The sequence below is a fragment of the Nerophis lumbriciformis genome, linkage group LG10 (assembly GCF_033978685.3).
Source record: "Nerophis lumbriciformis linkage group LG10, RoL_Nlum_v2.1, whole genome shotgun sequence".
Classification (NCBI taxonomy): Eukaryota; Metazoa; Chordata; class Actinopteri; order Syngnathiformes; family Syngnathidae; genus Nerophis; species Nerophis lumbriciformis.
The window spans coordinates 8,660,806-8,685,000 of NC_084557.2; the positions used below are offsets into that span (position 1 = coordinate 8,660,806).

At 41.1% G+C, this 24,195-nt stretch overlaps 1 protein-coding gene across 1 annotated transcript in view; it reads left to right on the forward strand.

Annotated features, from left to right (window-relative positions):
- The window catches only part of LOC133612690 (potassium/sodium hyperpolarization-activated cyclic nucleotide-gated channel 3-like), a 67,673-nt gene that overhangs the window by 42,576 nt on the left and 902 nt on the right, over nucleotides 1-24,195 (forward strand). Inside the window, exons 6-8 of the mRNA XM_061970325.1 lie at nucleotides 1,613-1,853; nucleotides 7,528-7,692; nucleotides 11,123-12,749. Of these exons, the coding sequence (XP_061826309.1) occupies nucleotides 1,613-1,853; nucleotides 7,528-7,692; nucleotides 11,123-12,612 (1,896 nt within the window). The 3' untranslated portion in view covers nucleotides 12,613-12,749. The remainder of the gene's footprint in view (nucleotides 1-1,612; nucleotides 1,854-7,527; nucleotides 7,693-11,122; nucleotides 12,750-24,195) is intronic.

Genomic DNA, 24,195 nt, shown 5'->3' on the forward strand with positions numbered 1-24,195 from the left:
TTCGGAAATCGGTTAAAAAAATATATGGTCTTTTTTCTGCAACATCAAGGTATATATTGACGCTTACATAGGTCTGGTGATAATGTTCCCCTTTAAGAACCACTGGTCTATCACAAAAAAACAAGAATTGTAGAAATTATTGGAAACTCAAGACCATACTTGCCAACCCTCCCGGATTTTCCGGGAGATTCCCGAAATTCAGCGCCTCTCCCGAAAACCTCCCGGGACAAATTTTCTCCCGAAAATCTCCCGAAATTCAGGCGGAGCTGGAGGCCACGCCCCCTCCAGCTCCATGCGGACCTGAGTCCGCTTTCCCACAATATAAAGAACGTCTACAGTAAAGCAGTCCGTCTGCCGTAAACAGCAATGTTGTGACACTCTTAAACAGGACAATACTGCCATCTAGTGCATTTGATGAAAGCACTTTTGTGCGTGCCACACAGCAATGCATCATCAGAGAGGGTGTTCAGCATGGTTAGAAAGATAGTGACAGAGAATAGAACAAGGATGGACAATTCAACCCTTAACTCAACAATGAGTAGATGAGTGTTATGTGTGTGTATATGTGTAAATAAATGAACACTGAAATTCAAGTATTTCTTTTATTTATTTATATATATATATATATATATATACATATATATATATATAGAAATTCAAGTATTTCTTTTATTTATTTATATATATATATATATATAAATAAATAAATAAAAGAAATACTTGAATTTCAGTGTTCATTTATTTATATATATATATATATATAAATAAATATATATATATATATATATATATATATATATATATATATATATATATATATATATATATAGCTAGAATTAACTGAAAGTCAATTATTTCTTATATATATATATATATATATATATATATATATATATATATATATATATATATATATATATATATATACATACATATACATATATATATATATATATATATATATATATATATATATATATATATATATATATATATATATATATATATATATATCCATCCATCCATCCATCCATTTCCTACCGCTTATTCCCTTCGGGGTCGCAGGGATATATATATATATATATGAAATACTTGACTTGGTGAATTCTAGCTGTAAATATACTCCTCCCCTCTTAACCACGCCCCCACCCCAACCACGCCCCCCGCACCCACCTCCCGAAATGTCTCAAGGTTGGCAAGTATGCTCAAGACAGCCATGACATTATGTTCTTTACAAGTGTATGACTGTAGCTATCACTTTTGCATCCTGAAGTCTGAATGTATTGCCTCTTCTTGTGAGAGCTACCCCAGTCCATATGCGAATGTCCAACTAAGACTCCTTCATTTATTATGGACTCAAGCATTATTTACTTCAACCTGGTGGTTTGCTTTCTCCAAGTTGAATACAAACATTCACCATATGTTGAACATAATATGAGTCCATTAATTCACTTCACTTAGAACACAACGTTCCTAATCTATGTCTGTATCTTTCCACCGTAATGTTAATAGCCGTGTAATCTGATTAGTTCATGCCGGAGACCTCATTAACGGAGCGCTGCTTTTATAGTGATTGCAAACGTCTCACAGCTGCGATGGCGTCTCTTGTCAGGAGATCATCAACTTTAACTGCCGCAAGCTCGTCGCCTCCATGCCGCTGTTTGCCAACGCCGATCCCAACTTCGTCACTTCCATGCTGACCAAACTGCGCTTCGAGGTCTTCCAGCCGGGCGACTACATCATCAGGGAAGGAACCATCGGGAAGAAAATGTACTTCATCCAACACGGCGTGGTCAGCGTGCTGACCAAAAGCAGCAAAGACACCAAGCTGTCAGATGGCTCTTATTTTGGAGGTAATGATGGGTCTCCACACTGCTGTGTAATGCATACTAATACTGTATACTCTTCCCTGTTGGCTGGCACCACTTCACTTTGTGCTGATGTGAAGAATTGCTAATAGTCGGCCTTGTTTTGATTTATTTTGCTCATGCACTCAGCAGATTAACTTTCCTCACTATTGCGGCAGGGAAAAAATTGTCCACATCATCGCCTTAAAAGGACTCGGGGACTAATATTGTTTGATCTTTGATTCCATATCCGTGGTTTCATGCTTTTTTCCGGTCAAAATGTAGTATTTTTCCTGCGACCGAACATACCGTATAACTAGAGATGTCCGATAATGGCTTTTTTGCCGATATTCGATATTCCGATATTGCATACTTGCCAACCTTGAGACCTCCGATTTCGGGAGGTGGGGGGTGGGGCGTGGTCGGGGTGGGGCAACGTGGTTGGGGGCGTGGCTAAGAGGGGAGGAGTATATTTACAGCTAGAATTCCCCAAGTCAAGTATTTCATATAAATATACAGTATATATATATATATATATAATATATATATATTACATATATATACTGTATATATATATATATAGTAAAATAAATATATATTTATATATATATATAGCTAGAATTCACTGAAAGTGAAGTATTTTCTTATATATATATATATATATATATATATATATATATATATATATATATATATATATATATATATATATATATATATATAAATATATATATATCAAGAGGGACAGAGACAGCGCACAGTGCATGTGGATCACATGTTACCATGGTGAGAAAACATGGAGAGACGGGAATGTAATAGAGTGATCTTTGTTTGTCTGTTGCCATCTCCTGGTGAATGTTGGCTATAGCGTACTGGGGTTACTTTTTGGTTGGCCAACGATTTACGTGGTGTTGCTCACCTGACGTCAAGTGTGTGAGTCTGTTCTGAAGTCTACAGTAAAGAGACGTACTTCATCCCCTCGCCTGTTTATTGCCTCCAACTCAATATATTACAACAACATTGCTCCATGCGGACCTGGAGGGGGCGTGGCCTCCAGGTCCGCCTGAATTTCGGGAGATTTTCGGGAGAAAATGTGTCCCGGGAGGTTTTCGGGAGAGGAGCTGAATTTCGGGAGTCTCCCGGAAAATCCGGGAGGGTTGGCAAGTATGCGATATTGTCCAACTCTTAGTTACCGATTAAGATATCAACCGATACCGATATATACAGTCGTGGAATTAACACATTATTATGTTGTGATGCCCCACTGGATGCATTAAACAATGTAACAAGGTTTTCCAAAATAAATCAACTCAAGTTATGGAAAAAAAGTGCCAACATGGCACTGCCATATTTATTATTGAAGTCACAAAGTGCATTATTTTTTTTAACATCCCTCAAAACAGCAGCTTGGAATTTGGGACATGCTCTCCCTGAGAGAGCATGAGGAGGTTGAGGTGGGAGTTCAGGGGGGGGGGTAGCGACAATGTATATTGTAGCGTCCCGGAAGAGTTAGTGCTGCAAGGGGTTCTGGGTATTTGTTCTGTTGTGTTTATGTTGTGTTACGGTGCGGATGTTCTCCCGAAATGTGTTTGTCATTCTTGTTTGGTGTGGGTTCACAGTGTGGCGCATATTTTTTAACAGTGTTAAAGTTGTTTATATGGCCACCCTCAGTGTGACCTGTATGGCTTTTGACCAAGTATGCATTGCATTCACTTGTGTGTGTGAAAAGCCGTAGATATTATGTGATTGGGCCGGCCTTTAAGGTTTATTGGCGCTCTGTACTTCTCCCTACGTCCGTGTACACAGCGGCGTTTTAAAAGGTCATACATTTTACTTTTTGAAACCGATACCGATAATTTCCGATATTACATTTTTAAAGCATTTATCGGCCTATTATATCGGCAGTCCGATATTATCGGACATCTCTACGTATAACCTATCTATAGTACGGAAGGCATTCACGTGGCCCCATTCCTGGGTGGAGGAAGGAGTCGGGTTCATTATTTCACAGAAAATGATGGAAAGCGCCACTCTATATAGCAACCGACCCCATGGTCAAAGTTGGAATTGCAACACATTTTACAATATCCAACACTCCACTGCCATCTGGCGGCTAAAGTGGAGAGTGCACCCCCCAACCCCCCTAATTTGTCACGTTTCATGTGTCAGGTAAACGGCGCCAAATGGGGCCATACGATTCCCCTTCTTACTGTATACAGGGGAAGAAATAACAGCATACAGTATATGTAAACAATAAAGACATAACTTTAGAAATGAATAGGACCGACGCTCCCCTTTAAGATAGTAATAAAGTTTCAACGGTAAGAATAGTTTTCAGATCCTTTTTAATCAAGTGTTTTTTGCATTAATAAAGTAGCTTTTGACGTTGACAATAAACCACATGGCCAAAAGTTTGGACACACCTTCTCCTCATTCAATGCATTTTCTTTATTTTCACGACTATTTACATTGTAGATTGTCACATCAAAACTATGAATGAACACATGTGGAGTTATGTACTTAACAAAAAAAAGGTGAAATAACTGAAAACATGTTTTATATTCTAGTTTCTTCAAAATAGCCACCCTTTGCTCAGATTACTTTTTCGCACACTCTTGACATTCTCTCCATGAGCTTCAAGAGGTAGTCACCTGAAATGGTTTTCACTTCACAGGTGTGCTTGAAGCTCATGTGCGAAAAAGTAATCTGAGCAAAGGGTGGCTATTTTGAAGAAACTAGAATATAAAACATGTTTTCAGTTATTTCACCTTTTCTTTGTTAAGTACATAACTCCACATGTGTTCATTCATAGTTTTGATGTGACAATCTACAATGTACCGTATTTTTCGGAGTATAAGTCGCACCTGCCAAAAATGCATAATAAAGAAGGAAAAAAACATATATAAGTCGCACTGGAGTATAAGTCGCATTTTTGGGGGAAATGTATTTGATAAAAGCCAACACCAAGAATAGACATTTGAAAGGCAATTTAAAATAAATAAAGAATAGTGAACAACAGGCTGAATAAGTGTACGTTATATGAGGCATAAATAACCAACTGGTATGTTAACGTAACATATTATGGTAAGAGTCATTCAAATAACTATAACATATAGAACATGCTATACGTTTACCAAACAATTTGTCACTCCTAATCGCTAAATCCCATGAAATCTTATACGTCTAGTCTCTTACGTGAATGAGCTAAATAATATTATTTGATATTTTACGCTAATGTGTTAATAATTTCGCACATAAGTCGCTCCTGAGTATAAGTCGCACCCCTGGCCAAACTATGAAAAAAACTGTGACTTATAGTCCAAAAAATACGGTAAATAGTCATGAAAATAAAGAAAACGCATTGAAAAGAAGGTGTGTCCAAACTTTTGGCCTGTACTGTACATGTTAACAATAAATACATAACTTTCAGTTCAGTTTATTTCATACATGCATTGGATACAATGTAATGCATCACATATTTCCAGTTGTTTCATTACAGCACGTCCGAAAAGGAGTAGGAAGAAGCCGAGCTTATTTAATCCTACCCCTTGTCATACCATAGCGATTTCATCCCATTTCTTTGTTCTCTGTAACAAAACAGTGAATAAATAAACTTTAGTAACAAAATTTAAACGGTAAAATTTTGGGATCTTTTTTAATCAAGTGTGTTTTTGCATTAATAACACAGCTTTTGACGTTGACAATAAACCACATGAAAACCGTTTAAAAATGATACCTACATTCCATTAAATTTGACCTGACAGTTGCCCTGACTAAGATGGCCACCACAAAGACGTTGCAGGCTGCTCCTGCGCCTGCGCTGGCTTATCTCTCCCATCGTCCTGCAGTATAAAGTTTTGTTTTATGACGTGTGTATTTTTAGTTATTGTTTATTTACAATGATATCATTCCATAGTACATCAGTTAGTTAGAGTGGGTTTTACTTACCCTTGTGTCGTGTTCAAATTGTGTGTGACCGGACGTTTAGACAGCTTGTTGTGTAGTCAATTGCTCATTTGTCTAGGTGGCCAATATTTTGAAGTGGCCACATGCGAAGTCACTTCTTAAATTGCAAAAATCACGTGGATGGTAAAATTTTGCAGCAGTTGTCATGATACGGAAACAGATTAAATCAATAAACAGGACAGCAAAGTGAGAGCGTGAGAGACCATCCGCAATATGTCTGCCCTCAAAAATATGTCTCTTTTTTTTTTTTTTTTTTTTTAAATGGCGCATTATTTAATTTTCCTGATCTGGCACGGCAGATTAGGTCAGGGCAAACTGTAAGCTGCAGAAATTGCATTAAGTGCTCCATCTGTAGAGTTCAGAGGCAATGCTCTTTTCATGTTTCATCATCTAACTACTGCAACCATTTGGACTTTTTTTTTCTAATTTAATTTTTAAAAGACACGTTTGAAAAATGGTATAAAATCTTCATAATTCTGGACTTTGCAAGAACATTTCCATTTTCCATTTTATTTTTTATGCGTGAAAATTGCATAGATCTACGTATGTTACATTTGTATCAATTGCATATATTTTTTTGCAAAAAGTCCCAATATCTACGGTACATTATATTTGATGTACTGGTATTCATTTTGAAAATGGGCTCCAAAAAGTATCAGGTCAAATGGGACAAAATTAGATAAATATATTATAAATCTTTACATGTCACTAATTGATTACAATTGGAATCAAACCCATAGATGTGTATTTTCTTTATTTATTGTAAAAGTATATTTGATATTGTATTCATTTAATTAAGTATTTCAATATGTAGTTAATTATATGATCATTTATTTGAATATTAATTTTAAGATTCAAATAATTATTCCATGTGTCAGAATAATTGTATCTAAGTTATCACAAAACTTTGTGTTTCAATGAGTTCCCGGCGAGCAGACAAAAGCTGTCTTTGATCTTACCAATCAAAAGGCTTGTAAAACTCCACTGTGTAGGATGGGAAGCGACATAAAGGTGTCGGTTTCTTTGATCTATTGTAATCCACAGGAAGATTTTGTCTTGACCCGAGATCTACAAAGCGGAGAGGAAGCAGGACCTTTTCTTTGAACTGTTTTGTGACCAAAGGCGACGGCTGTTTACGACCCCCTTTCCTTTAGAAACAGCTGTTGCCATGTAATCAGGGAAAGTCCAAATAAAAGAGGGGGCGTACAATCTTTCGTCAGGACGTTTCTCCTCAATTGAGCTAAATTGAATTCTGTCTCTGTTTAATTCCTTGCTTCTTTGTCTGTTTGATAGATGTCATCAGTGTTTGAACCTGACACCATGATTTAAAGATTGATTGATATAATAATTTAATGAACATTATTGAACTTATAAATAATGTTTTTTTATATTTACGTAATTTGTAGTATATTTATATAATACTTTGTAATATTTTAAATAGTTATCAAACAATGTAAATAATTAAACATACATTTAGATTAAATTAATTAATGGAACATTTAATAACACATATATGTCTTTATTTCCAATATAATCAATGCATTAATAGTGTTGGTAATTATTTAAAAATGCATTTATTTATTAAATTTTGTGCCATTTGCCTTTTTCTAACGTGTCCAACATCAAAGAGCATCTAAGCGTGTCCCTGCTTATACTTCTAAATAAGGACACGCAAAATGTCGCATTAATAATTTCTCTTCTTCCTTTCCTGCAGAGATTTGCCTGTTGACTCGAGGCAGAAGGACAGCGAGTGTGCGAGCAGACAACTACTGTCGTCTCTACTCTCTGTCTGTGGACAACTTCAATGAGGTGCTGGAGGAGTATCCGATGATGAGGAGGGCCTTTGAGACAGTGGCCCTTGACCGCCTCGACCGCATTGGTGAGACTTTTGGGATAAGATTATATTTAATTTATAGCTGACGGCCCGTTTCAAACCTTCTATCACATTTAATGATCGTGCAGCTGGAGACCACACAGTGCTCCTGGGGTTGAGTTGAATATGTAATACAAACCCCGTTTCCATATGAGTTGGGAAATTGTGTTAGATGTAAATATAAACGGAATACAATGATTTGCAAATCATTTTCAACCCATATTCAGTTGAATATGCTACAATGTTGATGTTCAATGCAAATAATCATTAACTTTAGAATTTGATGCCAGCAACACGTGACAAAGAAGTTGGGAAAGGTGGCAATAAATACTGATAAAGTTGAGGAATACTCATCAAACACTTATTTGGAACATCCCACAGGTGAACAGGCAAATTGGGAACAGGTGGGTGCCATGATTGGGTATAAAAGTAGATTCCATGAAATGCTCTGTCATTCACAAACAAGGATGGGGCGAGGGTCACCACTTTGTCCACAAATGCCTGAGCAAATTGTTGAACAGTTTAAGAAAAACCTTTCTCAACCAGCTATTGCAAGGAATTTAGGGATTTCACCATCTACGGTCCGTAATATCATCAAAGGGTTCAGAGAATCTGGAGAAATCACTGCACGTAAGCAGCTAAGCCTGTGACCTTCGATCCCTCAGACTGTACTGCATCAACAAGCGACATCAGTGTGTAATGGATATCACCACATGGGCTCAGGAACACTTCAGAAACCCACTGTCAGTAATTACAGTTGGTCGCTACATCTGTAAGTGCAAGTTAAAACTCTCCTATGCAAGGCGAAAACCGTTTATCAACAACACCCAGAAACGCTGTCGGCTTCGCTGGGCCTGAGCTCATCTAAGATGGACTGATACAAAGTGGAAAAGTGTTCTGTGGTCTGACGAGTCCACATTTCAAATTGTTTTTGGAAACTGTGGACGTCGTGTCCTCCGGACCAAAGAGGAAAAGAACCATCCGGATTGTTATAGGCGCAAAGTTGAAAAGCCAGCATCTGTGATGGTATGGGGGTGTATTAGTGGCCAAGACATGGGTAACTTACACATCTGTGAAGGCGCCATTAATGCTGAAAGGTACATACAGGTTTTGGAGCAACATATGTTGCCATCCAAGCAACGTTACCATGGACGCCCCTGCTTATTTCAGCAAGACAATGCCAAGCCACGTGTTACATCAACGTGGCTTCATAGTAAAAGAGTGCGGGTACTAGACTGGCCTGCCTGTAGTCCAGACCTGTCTCCCATTGAAAATGTGTGGCACATTATGAAGCCTAAAATACCACAACGGAGACCCCCGGACTGTTGAACAACTTAAGCTGTACATCAAGCAAGAATGGGAAAGAATTCCACTTGAGAAGCTTAAAAAATGTGTCTCCTCAGTTCCCAAACGTTTACTGGGTGTTGTTAAAAGGAAAGGCCATGTAACACAGTGGTGAACATGCCCTTTCCCAAATACTTTGGTACGTGTAGCTGCCATGAAATTCTAAGTTAATTATTATTTGCAAAAAAAATAAAGTTTATGAGTTTGAACATCAAATATCTTGTCTTTGTAGTGCATTCAATTGAATATGGGTTGAAAAGGATTTGCAAATCATTGTACTCCGTTTATTTTTACATCTAACACAATTTCCCAACTCATATGGAAACGGGGTTTGTAGATTGGGCCGAAAATAATGTACCAGCATAATGTCCGTTTATAGCGAGTGAGAAGGACTGAAACACGTGGTGTGGCGGAGCCTATGCGATTATTTAACCATGAGGTTTTTAACCACGGTTAATACTAAAACTGGTTCATCATTGCGTACCTGATAGTTACCGTATTTTTTGGACTATAAGGCGCACTTAAAATCCTTTCACTTTCTCAAAAATCGACAGTGCGCCTTATAACATGGTGCGCCTAATGTACGGAATAATTTTGGTTGTGCTTACCGACTATGAATTAATTTTATTTGGTACATGGTGTAATGATAAGTGTGACCAGTAGATGGCAGTCACACATAAGAGATACATTACACACGGCACTCAAAAATCTTTCAAAATGTTTTAGTACGACTTCTGTATGCTGTGAAGCCGCACCGCTTGATGGATTGTCGGCGCATTAAACATACGAGTATTATTATGGTGTGTGTATAAGGACTGCAAAATGGCACCTATTAGCAGACATATTACCTGGCTTTTTGTATCGCACTATTATGCAAAAGCTACTTTTCTTACCTTCTGGTACCTGCTGCTCTGTATTTGGGATCTGCATAAGTCTTGAAAATGTGCGCGCGGCCGCCATTGTAGTCCGTGCCGACACCATAGTCATAAGCTTCTTCTTTTTCTCTATCTTCTTATGTGGCATTCATCCCCCACTGTTGCCATTTCTAATATAAAGTAGTGTAAAGTTCTTACTTATATCTGTCAGTAAACTCGCCATGAAAGCGCTAAAACATACCGGTGTTGTGAGTTTACATTATTCACCCAAGGAACGTCAGTTATTAGAGAGTTTCGGTCGGACGGTTTTTCACGGGACACATTTCGGGCGTTGTTGTTGCACTAGTGAGCCACGGATGAGGAGATGCTGCTCCGTTATTGATTTAAGTAAAGTCTGAATGTCATTAAAACAGTTAGCGCCATCTTTTGACACTTCTTCCACGCCCGTCCTTGCACACTACACCGCTACAACAAAGATGACGGGGAGAAGACGCTGTCGAAGGTGAGCCACGTAAATAAGACCGCCCACAAAACGGCGCATCCTGAAGCGAATGTCGTAAAGCAACTTGAAGATGATCTGTAAAACATCATCTATGCAACATTTTGACCAAAGAACCACCATTACATGTTATGTAGACCACAAGGAAGTCTTTTACATTTAGAAGAAATAATAATATGACTCCATTAATTCGCCTTTTGTATGAAAATAGACCTGAATAGACCCGCTCATCGGCAATGCGCCTTTTAATCCGGTACGCCCTATGGTCCGAAAAATACGGTACGTTTTGTTTATTTATTGAGATTAAAAACCTGTTTTTCAAGGGAGTCCTGGCCAAGAGGCAGCAAAGTTACACACAAAATTACATTCACATTAAACATAAAAATGACAGGAAAGGTCAAACCGTTAAAGATAACGCTGAGGCTGCTCCAAATGCTTTGTTTCGATTTAAAAACGTTAAAGGATAAAAAATGGAGTCAGCTCACAGTTTCTTTGTAACATGTTCCAAGCACAAGGAGCTGCATAGACAAAAGCTTTGTTCCCCAGCTCAGTAGGAGCAAAAGGGACAGAAAGCAACAGCTGATCGTTGGATCTCAGAGCATAAGAGACAGCGTGATTGCGAGAGGAGTCCTGGTGGGACAGCGGTCGTCGCCAACCGTTACCAGGTCATGAATAACGTCATTAATAGACTTGCCTTCTGCTTTTTTGTTAACAACAGGAAAGAGAAACTCTGTTCTCCAACATAAAGTTGAGCATCACCAAAGTTCTGGCACATTAAACCTCCAAGAGAGTGAGATCATCCAAAGAATAGTGCAACATGACCGCGACATGGCCCAGTGCACACAGCTCATCGAGACCAGCAACGGGCAGAGCTTGACCGCTCCCCCTGCATCACCCACCCCGGTCATTTGGGCCCCCCTGATTCAGGCGCCTCTCCAGGCGGCTGCTGCCGCCACCCCGCTGGCCTTGGCTTTGGCTCACCACACCCAGCTGCCCCCCATCCTCTTTCACCCTTCTCTGGCTACTGGCTCCCTGAAAGACCCCATCAGCCACTCGAAAATACTCCACAGTGGAGCGTTCTCTTCTGTGGTCCGGGGTTCAGGGTCCAGTTCCCCTGTGAGCTCACCCAAATTTCACACAGGGGTTGAAAGTCCCCCACTGGCCTCCATCAGACTGCCGCACCTTACTACTGGGCCACTGCCGACTCTGACTTCTCAGCCGATCTTTACCAGCAGCTTGCAGCCCCTGTTGCCTCCTTCTCATCCTCCACACTCGGGTATGGCCTCGGTCTTCCCCATCAGCCAGGCCGCTGTCTCCTACACTTGTGCGGCTCAGCTCCACTCGCAGCCCTTCCACAGCGTCCTGGCCACGCCGCACTGTCCGTTCGGTTTACTCCAGCAGGGGGAGACAGCGAGGCTAGTAGGGAGATTTCCAGACCCTTCCTCCTGCGCCATAAGTCCTCTGATCTCCAGCTCTGTTGGCCCGATTCTAAATCAGCTGCAGGAAAGCTCGCGGGTCATCACACAGCAGATGGGTACCTGTCATGGCAGCGCAGGCAGTATTGCCAGCGGACGGAACTTTCCATATTTGCCCATTAGCACCAGCAACCCTCAGTCCTCCAGCAGATTTATTCTGCCAGCCGGAGGCGGCGGGGCTGCGGCGTCTCTGGCACAGCAGAGTCTGGCAGGTCTCCATACCGCATTCCTGCCGCAGCTTCTACCGGAGCAGTCCGCCCTCGCCGCCCTGGCGCATTACGGCTCTGCAGAGGCCTCGCCTTGCTACACACCTCCACTTCACAGTCCCAGCCTACAAAGTCCGGTGAGGGGAAGGACAGTTTACCTAAATGAACCCACCAGGATCAAAGACATTCACAACCCTCTTAGCACTCAGACCTCATGCCCAGCCAGGGTGGCGTGCACCATCAGGGAGCACAACGAGTCACCAGGAGAGCTCTTCAGCCAGGAAATAAAGACAATCTCGGGCTCTCATAGCTCTTTATACCACACGCAGGACAGGCTTTTCGAGGGGTTATCAAGCCCCTTCTCTTCCCCTGTTGCAGCCAGTAAACCCGACCTACCGATCCCGGGTCACACCACCGCCGTCACCTGGACGCATTCGGGACTGGAGCCTCAGAACCAGTTTCTAGCGGTGAACTCTCAAGTGCGAGAGACGGAACACAAACTGTCCAAACTCCCCTCCAGTTTGTGAGGCTCAGACACACCCTCCTTTAATGGTGACGGACTACAACTCAATCACTCTCTTCGTTCACGTATGCACTCCTTTGAATCCAGGCGGGTGTGCCACTCTTATCCAGCACTTTCCACCACAGAATGTATGGCTTACAGGTAATAATGGAACATTTTTTCTACAACATAGTTTTCCTTTAAATATGATAAGAAAATGACCTATTGATGGGTAATTGTATACCTATAGCACCTCATGAAAATACACATTTATTAAGCTATATGTAATATAATCATATATTGTTATTGTTTAACCCTCTTTTCCTCTCAACCTTCACTTCTTTAAAGCTCTTAAGTTTGACATCTGAAACCAAAAAATGTTTGTCTTTTTCAAATGGTAAATGGATTGTACTTGTGTAGCGATTTTCTATATTCACGGTACTCAAAGCGCTTTGACACTATGACCACATTCACCTGGTGATCACGCAGCCTTGGGGACTACTCACAGGGGGACTGAGGATCGAGCCAGGTTGGGGGACAACCATTCTACCACCTGAGCCATGCTGATCGCCATAACTTTTGCAGAGCAAAGAGAAGTCGATGGGGTCCGGTGTACTTTGTGTTCTGAAGACGTCGCATCTGAACAGAGTACTTTACAGAGTACATAGAAGGGTCTACTTCAGTTGGGAGTGAGGTCCAGCTTCATGTGGAGGAGTTAAGTACAGTGGTACCCCAGGTTTTCGTACGACCCACATTTTTGCTGAAATTTTGCCCCCGTTTGTGTACACCGACTCTTATCTTATGACCAAAATATTGCGCGTAACATATTTGTGTGAATACTTTTGGATGTCTAGAACGGATTCCTTGGATTTACATTATTTCTAACGGGAAAAATTTGCTTCGGTTTTTGTACGATTCTGTTTTCATCTGACTTTTTGGAAGGGATGACTAACGAAAACCGAGGTACCACTGTATTTTGGGGTCTTGTTCATGACTGAGGAAAGGGTGGAGCAGATAAGACTGTATTGGACGATAGTGGTGAATAGAGAGCTGACCCACAATGCATTGCTCTCAGTTTACCAGTGATTTCCTCCCTACACTCGTTTTGGTCGAGTTTTGGGTAAAAACCAAAAGGATAAGGATTAACTTCCTTTGCAGGGTTTCTGGGCTTACACTCTATTAGAAAAAATGAGGACCTTGGTCATCCAGGAGGGACAAGACGCGGTCTCGAGCCTTTTTTGGTTGGAAGCTGCCGTAGAGCAGACCTTGGACACTATGAGTTATTGTGTCTCCTTATAGCAGGGGTGTCAAACTCCTTTCAGCTCAGGGGCCGCTTGGAGGAAAATCTATTCCAACGTGGGGCAGACTGGCGAAATCACGGCATAATAGCTTAAAAAATAAAGACAACATCAGATTGTTTTCTTTGTCTTACTTTGGCCAAAAATAGAACAAGCACATTCTGAAAATGTGCATTTTACTTCAAGTTAGTTGAATGTTCTAAGGAAAAAATGGTGCAGTTTGAAAAACACCATGAACACAATGAACTTAAAGGGGAACATTATCACAATTTCAGAAGGGTTAAAACCATTAAAAATCAGTTCCCAGTGGCTTATTTTATTTTTCAAAGTTTTTAAAAAAATTGTACCCATCACGCAATATCCCTAAAAAAAGCTTCAAAGTGCCTGATTTTAACCATCGTTATATACACCCGTCCATTTTCCTGTGACGTCACACAGTGATGCCAATACAAACAAACATGGCGGAAAGAACAGCAAGGTATAGCGACATTAGCTCGGATTCAGACTCGGATTTCAGCGGCTTAAGCGATTCAACAGATTACGCATGTATTGAAACGGATGGTTGTAGTGTGGAGGCAGGTAGCGAAAACGAAATTGAAGAAGAAACTGAAGCTATTGAGCCATATCGGTTTGAACCGTATGCAAGCGAAACCGACGAAAACGACACGACAGCCAGCGACACGGGAGAAAGCAAGGACGAATTCGGCGATCGCCTTCTAACCAACGATTGGTATGTGTTTGTTTGGCATTAAAGGAAACTAACAACTATGAACTCGGTTTACAGCATATGAAATACATTTGGCAACAACATGCACTTTGAGAGTGCAGACAGCCCAATTTTCATCAATTAATATATTCTGTAGACATACCCTCATCCGCTCTCTTTTCCTGAAAGCTGATCTGTCCAGTCCAGTTGGAAATGCATCTGCTTTGAGAGTCGCAGGATATCCACACATTCTTGCCATCTCTGTCGTAGCATAGCTTTTGTCGGTAAAGTGTGAGGAACAAACGTTCAATTTCTTGCCACTTTCGCATCTTTGGGCCACTGGTGCAACTTGAATCCGTCCCTGTTCGTGTTGTTACACCCTCCGACAACACACCGACGAGGCATGATGTCTCCAAGGTACGGAAAAGAGTCGGAAAAACGGAAAATAACAGAGCTGATTTGACTCTGTGTTTGTAATGTGTTTGAGAAAATGGCGGATTGCTTCCCGATGAGCGAATAATAGAAAGGCGTTTAATTCGCCAAAATTCACCCATTTAGAGTTCGGAAATCGGTTAAAAAAATATATGGTCTTTTTTCTGCAACATCAAGGTATATATTGACGCTTACATAGGTCTGGTGATAATGTTCCCCTTTAAGACTTTGTCTAAGCGTATTTGCGAAGCCATTAAACTTTGAGCACTATCCGTTTCGCATTCTCATGTTAGCAGTTCACCATTAAATACATGTTTGCAAAATGCTGTTTCCTCAAACCGCCGCATTGGTGGCATCCGCAACTGCCACAACACATTCATTTATCATCATTCAAACATTACAATTATGATATGAGCAAAACAATTATCAAAATGACACCATTGCCGAAACCAAGGTAACATAACTACAAACTTAACCAATGTGAACATGGTGGATTTAAGCATGAAATAAAACAGAAAAAACAACAAATGTACAAACCAATTTTTAATATAGAGTTCAGGGTGCGCGTCGTGCAGTCAACCAATTGCAAGCGTTGCACGGAACTCTAACTACAAAGATGATGGTCATGTTGACTTAAGTATTTACGTCTTACCGTTTTGTTATTTCATCCGTTAAGTAGATCATTTACAATAAAAGAAGGTAGTCTGCCGCCATCTGCTGCCAGTAAAAACAAAACAGCAGATTGCTCGCGCCTGCGCTGATTTCTTCTTTTGCGCGGAGTAGCGGCAGCCAATCCAGAGGATTTAAAGACTGTTTAAAGACTTATCTTTAAACAGTGTCATACATGAGGTGGGTTACGCTTGATTTGCCGTTGCGACATCCAGTAGACACATTTAGAACAGCAGTTTCTTTCGTTAAAAACATTTTAGCTAATTTTTATACTTAGCAAACTCATCTTAAAACTGTTCCCGGGCCGTACATTTGACACCCCTGCCTTGAAGAGGTGAAGTCCAGCCTTCCCTACAACAGACTGAGTCCCCTGGAAGATCAATCAATCAATCAATCAATCAATCAATGTTTACTTATATAGCCCTAAATCCCGAGTGTCTCAAAGGGCCGCACAAGCCACAAGATAGTGGATCTAACATATGTAATAGTGTGAGAGTCCAGTCCATAGTGGATCTAGCATAATATTGTGAGAGTCCAGTCCATAGTGGATCTAACATAATATTGTGAGAGTCCAGTCCATAGTGGATCTAGCATAATAGTGTGAGAGTCCAGGCCATAGTGGATCTAACATAATATTGTGAGAGTCCAGTCCGTAGTGGATCTAACATAATATTGTGAGAGTCCAGTCCATAGTGGATCTAACATAATAGTGAGAGTCCAGTTCATGATGGATCTAACATAGTGTGAGAGTCCAGTCCATAGTGGATCTAACATAATAGTGTGAGAGTCCAGTCTATAGTGGATCTAACATAATATTGTGAGAGTCCAGTCCATAGTGGATCTAACATAATATTGTGAGAGTCCAGTCCATAGTGGATCTAACATAATATTGTGAGAGTCCAGTCCATAGTGGATCTAACATAATATTGTGAGAGTCCAGTTCATGATGGATCTAACATAGTGTGAGAGTCCAGTCCATAGTGGATCTAACATAATATTGTGAAAGTCCAGTCCATAGTGGATCTAACATAATATTGTGAGAGTCCAGTCCATAGTGGATCTAGCATAATATTGTGAGAGTCCAGTCCATAGTGGATCTAACATAATATTGTGAGAGTCCAGTCCATAGTGGATCTAACATAATATTGTGAGAGTCCAGTCCATAGTGGATCTAACATAATATTGTGAGAGTCCAGTCCGTAGTGGATCTAACATAATAGTGTGAGAGTCCAGTTCATGATGGATCTAACATAATATTGTGAGAGTCCAGTCCATAGTGGATCTAGCATAATATTGTGAGAGTCCAGTCCATAGTGGATCTAACATAATATTGTGAGAGTCCAGTCCATAGTGGATCTAACATTATATTGTGAGAGTCCAGTCCATAGTGGATCTAACATAATATTGTGAGAGTCCAGTCCGTAGTGGATCTAACATAATAGTGTGAGAGTCCAGTCCATAGTGGATCTAACATAATATTGTGAGAGTCCAGTCCGTAGTGGATCTAACATAATATTGTGAGAGTCCAGTCCATAGTGGATCTAACATAATATTGTGAGAGTCCAGTCCATAGTGGATCTAACATAATATTGTGAGAGTCCAGTCCATAGTGGATCTAACATAATATTGTGAGAGTCCAGTCCATAGTGGATCTAACATAATAGTGTGAGAGTCCAGTCCATAGTGGATCTAACATAATAGTGTGAGAGTCCAGTCCATAGTGGATCTAACATAATAGTGTGAGAGTCCAGTCCATAGTGGATCTAACATAATAGTGTGAGAGTCCAGTCCATAGTGGATCTAACATAATAGTGTGAGAGTCCAGTCCATAGTGGATCTAACATAATAGTGTGAGAGTCCAGTCCATAGTGGATCTAACATAATATTGTGAGAGTCCAGTCCATAGTGGATCTAGCATAATATTGTGAGAGTCCAGTCCATAGTGGATCTAACATAATATTGTGAGAGTCCAGTCCATAGTGGATCTAACATAATATTGTGAGAGTCCAGTCCATAGTGGATCTAACATAATATTGTGAGAGTCCAGTCCGTAGTGGATCTAACATAATAGTGTGAGAGTCCAGTTCATGATGGATCTAACATAATATTGTGAGAGTCCAGTCCATAGTGGATCTAGCATAATATTGTGAGAGTCCAGTCCATAGTGGATCTAACATAATATTGTGAGAGTCCAGTCCATAGTGGATCTAACATTATATTGTGAGAGTCCAGTCCATAGTGGATCTAACATAATATTGTGAGAGTCCAGTCCGTAGTGGATCTAACATAATAGTGTGAGAGTCCAGTCCATAGTGGATCTAACATAATATTGTGAGAGTCCAGTCCGTAGTGGATCTAACATAATAGTGTGTGAGTCCAGTTCATGATGGATCTAACATAATATTGTGAGAGTCCAGTCCATAGTGGATCTAACATAATATTGTGAGAGTCCAGTCCATAGTGGATCTAACATAATATTGTGAGAGTCCAGTCCATAGTGGATCTAACATAATAGTGTGAGAGTCCAGTCCATAGTGGATCTAACATAATAGTGTGAGAGTCCAGTCCATAGTGGATCTAACATAATAGTGTGAGAGTCCAGTCCATAGTGGATCTAGCATAATATTGTGAGAGTCCAGTCCATAGTGGATCTAACATAGTGTGAGAGTCCAGTCCATAGTGGATCTAACATAATATTGTGAGAGTCCAGTCCATAGTGGATCTAACATAATATTGTGAGAGTCCAGTCCATAGTGGATCTAACATAGTGTGAGAGTCCAGTCCATAGTGGATCGAACATAATAGTGAGAGTCCAGTCCATGGTGGATCTAACATAATATTGTGAGAGTCCAGTCCATAGTGGATCTAACATAATATTGTGAGAGTCCAGTCCACAGTGGATCTAACATAATATTGTGAGAGTCCAGTCCGCAGTGGATCTAACATAATAGTGTGAGAGTCCAGTTCATGATGGATCTAACATAGTGTGAGAGTCCAATCCATAGTGGATCTAACATAATATTGTAAAAGTCCAGTCTATAGTGGATCTAACATAATAGTGTGAGAGTCCAGTCCATAGTGGGGCCAGCCTCTTGAGTAGATACAAGTCAGCAGCGCAGAGACGTCCCCAACTGATGCACAGATGAGTGGTCCATCCTGGGTCCCGACTTTGGACAGCTAGCGCTTCATCTGTGGTCACCGATGTAGCAGTATTCTTTCAAATCAACATGTCTTCCAAGATGTTTATTGCACACCAGTTGATGATGATGAGGCCGCTCGGCACTCTCCATTGTATTGCCACCTCTCTGCTGAGACACTTAAGCCATGCTTTTGTACAGCCACTCTGTGATTTTATGGCCGTGCACAAGCACTGTGAAGCCAGGCACTTGAATTAAAGGGATAAAAGGCGAAGAATTAATGGAATGTTTCATGATCAAACACGGTGGTGGGAATGTTTCCTGCACCCGTCAAAGGGCTAAAAGCGATGACTCGGACATGTGACATGCACTATATTGCCAAAAGTATTTGGCCACCTGCCTTTACTCACATATTAACTTGAAGTAAGTGGTAAGTGGGTTATACTTGTATAGCGCTTTTCTACCTTCAAGGTACTCAAAGCGCTTTGACACTATTTCCACATTCATCCATTCACACACTGATGGCGGGAGCTGCCATGCAAGGCGCTAACCACGACCCATCAGGAGCAAGGGTGACGTGTCTTGCTCAAGGACACAACGGATGTGACGAAGTTGGTAGAAGGTGGGGATTGAACCAGGAACCCTCAGATTGCTGGCACGGCCACTCTCCTAACGGCGCCACGCCGTCCCAAGTGGCATCCCATGGAATTGTCCAAAATGTTTTGGTATCCTGGAGCATTCAAAGTTCCTTTCACTGGAACTAAGGGGCCAAGCCCAACTCCTGAAAAACCAAACCCACACCATAATTCCTCCTCCACCAAATTTCACACTCAGCACAATGCAGTCCGAAATGGCAGCCTCCAAACCCAGACTGGTCCATCAGATTGCCAGATGGAAAAGCGTGATTCATCAGTCCAGAGAATGTGTCTCCACTGCTCTAGAGTCCAGTAGCGACGTGCTTTACACCACTGCATCCCACGCTTTGCATTGGACTTGGTGATGTATGGCTTAGATGCAGCTGCTTGGCCATGGAAACCCATTCCATGAAGCTCTCTGCGTACTGTACGTGGGCTAATTGGAAGGTCACATGAGGTTTGGAGCTCTGTAGCAACTGACGGTGCTGAAAGACTTTGCACTATGTGCTTCAGCATCCGCCATACTTGCCAACCTTGAGACCTCCGATTTCGGGAGGTGGGGGGGGGGGGGGGGGGGGGGGGCGTGGTCAGGTGTGGAACAGGGGTGTGGTTGAGGGCGGGGGCGTGGTTAAGAGGGGAGGAGTATATTGACAGCTAGAATTCACCAAGTCAAGTATTTCATACATATATATATATATATATATATACATACATATATATATATATATATATATATATATATATATATATATATTAGAGATGCGCGGATAGGCAATTTATTTCATCCGCAACCGCGTCAGAAAGTCGTCAACCATCCGCCATCCACCCGATGTAACGTTTGATCAGAACTGCACCCGCCCGCCATCCGCCCGTTGTTATATATCTAATATTAATTAAAAAAAAAAAAAAGGGTGAAAACTACGCGAATTGCACCTTGTGCAGACAAGATTTTTCGATCGGACACGGAGGAATTAGTGATGTAAAAGACCACGTTGGGACAAAAAAACACAAGTCTAATGCCGTTGCTAGCGATACAAGTGGAAAACTTTCAACGTTTTTCGTCGCCCAAACAGATTCTTTGGATGTGATAAATGCCGAAGTTTTATTTACGGAGGCAATAATTGAGCATGGACTTCCAATCGCACTGGCTGATCACATGGGACAGTTAATAATGTAATGCAACCTTTAAAAATCATTACGCGGTGATCGCGATCCCAAAAATAAACTTTTCTTGCATGATAATGTCCAGAAAAATTTGCTTTATATTACTATAGAGTCCTTTTAACGAATGAGTTTGATGGTTTATCACAAACCTTAAATGAAATTCCATGGCCACCGTCCTGCTCTCTATATCAACCAGGGTGAGCCCCACCCCTTTCGTGAGCGCACTGCGAAAGCGGACGAGGCGGGGTGTCGGTGCGGTGGGCGCGGTAGTGACCCTGGACGTGCGTCGGTCCCTTCTCGCGGATCGCCTCAGCTACGGCTCCCGGTGGGGCCCTCTCGGGGGAAGGGGCCTCGGTCCCGGACCCCGGCGAGGCGTCCCTTCTCCGCTCCGTAAAAGTGTCCATCTCTTTTCTTTTTTTTTCTTCTGTTGTGGCATATGCAGCAGGTGCCTGCTCGTTTTTCGTATGTGGGTAACAACATTTAACTATGTATATATATTTCCGAATTGGTTTAACTGCCACCCGCAAAAAAAAATAAAAAAAATATCTAATTAATCCGCCCGACCCGACCCGCGAGCGGATAAAATCTTATTGTTTTTAATTTCATCCGCCCGATCCGCGGATAATCCGCGGACTCCGCGGTTGTGTCCGCAAACCGCGCATCTCTAATATATATATATATCTACATCCTGAAAATATGCAAACAAAACTGTGTTTAGATCATTGATACTTCAAACTTGCATAAATCAATTTTAAGGAATATAACATAACTTAGCTTCTGAGAGCTTCAAAATGTAATGAATAAAATGCTAAAGTTGTTGATAAACAAGCAATTATTTTAATAATTAAATATGGTCATTTTAAATGAATTATTATGATAATTTAAAATTAATTATTTCAAATATGTTTATTTTAATGTATAATTCTATGGCTGGATGTAATAAGGAGTCAGAAAAAATACAAATAAAAATACAATTAATTTTGATGTTTTTAGCAAAATATAGTAAAAAAAAATTTAATTAATAAATGTATTTATTTTTAGGTAAGATAAACATAATAATACAATTTATCTCTAGTCTGGATGATTTAGTTCTTGTCACCCTGTTGTCCGCCGTCATAAAGAAAAGGCTGTCCTCATTCAGGTCCGCATGGAGCTGGAGGGGGCGTGGCCTCCAGCTCCGGCTGAAAATCGGGAGATTTTCGGGAGAATATTTGTCCCGGGAGGTTTTCGGGAGAGGCGCTGAATTTCGGGAGTCTCCCGGAAAATACGGGAGGGTTGGCAAGTATGGCATCCGCTGACCCCTCTCTGTCAGTTTACGTGGCCTACCACTTGGTGGCTGAGTTGCTGTTGTTCCCTAACTCTTCCATTTTCTTATAATAAAGTTGACTTTGGAATATTTAGGAACGAGGAAATTTCACGACCGGACTCGTTGCACAGGTGGCATCCTATGACAGTTTCACGCTGGAAATCACTGAGAGCGGCCCATTCTTTCACAAATGTTTGTAGAAACAGTCTCCATGCCTAAGTGCTTGATGTTATACATCGGGCCAAGTGATTAGGACACCGGATTCTCATCATTTGGATGGGTGGCCAAATACTTTTGGCAATATAGTGTATTTACCTCTTTTCGTCTCATCACACTGGGAACATTTTCTTTGTAAGTTCACAGCAAATCACGGGCTAATAATTGCATTAGTGTAACTGCAGCACTGTGGCTTTGCAGTTCATTACAATAAAACACAACTTAATGCTGTAACTTTATCAATTGCTTTCGTTTTGACAGCATAGCACCACCTACTGTACACGTGTGTGCATCTACGGAACCCCTGAGGAGACAAATCCCTTTGAATTGGCAGTCATTTGTTGTGAGGACTACAGTATTTTACCGTGCAATAGAATACAACGGTATCGTCATTTTTACTGTCATTTGCTGTAATCCAGGGGTGCCCACTTTTTTTCTGCACTTTTCAATTGACCAAGTGGAGGGGATCTACCTCATTCCTATATATAATTTATATTCATTTATGAAAGAGATATTTTTGTTGACTACCGGTAGTTAAATATGCTTAATGATAATACAAGCATGTTTAACATTCCTTTCTTTCATGAAGACAAGAATATAAGTTGGTTATGATTGTGATGACTTGCATTGATTGGAATCAGACAGTAGTGATGATAATGTTCACATTTTCAAATGGAGGAGAAATAAAAGTCCTCCTTTCTGTCCAATACCACATGAAAGTGCTTGCTTTTTGCCATCTTGTTTGTCCAGCTTCTGTTGTATATTTGTTGGTCGTGCGATGGGGTGATGAGCCAAGAAGATGCCAACGAGGAATCGTCGGACAAAAAGCTTTATTTGTTTCAGCGAGCCTCAGACTGGAACTGCAGCTTCAGGAAAAAAGTATGGGCCGGATTACTCCTCTAAATACCTTTTACTCAAAGACCTATACACTTTGTAGTTCTAGCCTTGGGGCCGGACAGTCTGGCCAGTCAAAAGCTTTATTTGTTTCAGCGAGCCTCAGACTGGAACTGCAGCTTCAGGAGAAAAAGTATGGGCCGGATTACTCTTCTAAATACCTTTTACTCAAAGACCTTTACGCTTTGTAGTTCTAGCCTTGGGGCCGGTCAGTCTGGCCAGTCAAAAGTTTTATTTGTTTCAGCGAGCCTCAGACTGGAACTGCAGCTTCAGGAGAAAAAGTATGGGCCGGATTACTCTTCTAAATACCTTTTACTCAAAGACCTTTACGCTTTGTAGTTCTAGCCTTGGGGCCGGTCAGTCTGGCCAGTCAAAAGTTTTATTTGTTTCAGCGAGCCTCAGACTGGAACTGCAGCTTCAGGAGAAAAAGTATGGGCCGGATTACTCTTCTAAATACCTTTTACTGGAAGACCTAGCCTTGGGGCCGGTCAGTCTGGCCAGTCAAAAGCTTTATTTGTTTCAGCGAGCCTCAGACTGGAGCTGCAGCTCCAGGAGAAAAAGTATGGGCCGGATTACTCTTCTAAATACCTTTTACTCGAAGACCTTTACGCTTAGTAGTTCTAGCCTTGGGGCCGGTCAGTCTGGCCAGTCAATCTTTCCTTGACATTATTCCTCTGATCAGTTTGAGTCGGTTGACCTCCGACTCCTATCCTCTACTCCTACCGGTGGGGGCTTCCTACCAGATGTCGTTATTGTGTTTACGCTTCCTCCTAAAATCCTACCGCAGCTCTCTCTTAAGTTCCTCAATGTCCTGGGGGCGAGTGCCCCCACTCTCTGGAGAGTTTGTGATGGACATGTGCACTTTTGACCTCAGTAGAATAATCCTCTAAAGGATTCTGTGACCAAATACAAACACATGCTACTTCACAATCATATAAGAAAATTGTATACAGTATAATTTACCACATTTCCATCGTTTTTATACACTTTACAAGAAATACATGGGCGGCAAACTCCGTAGCTTGCTGGCTTGTGCGCGCTAGCTTTCTGAGACTCTTTATTTTGTTAGCGCAGGCAGGGTGGAGCAGCGCTTTTATTGTGAAGACAGGAACTGGGCAGTTAGAGTTTTGACGGCAGAGTCTGTTGAAATA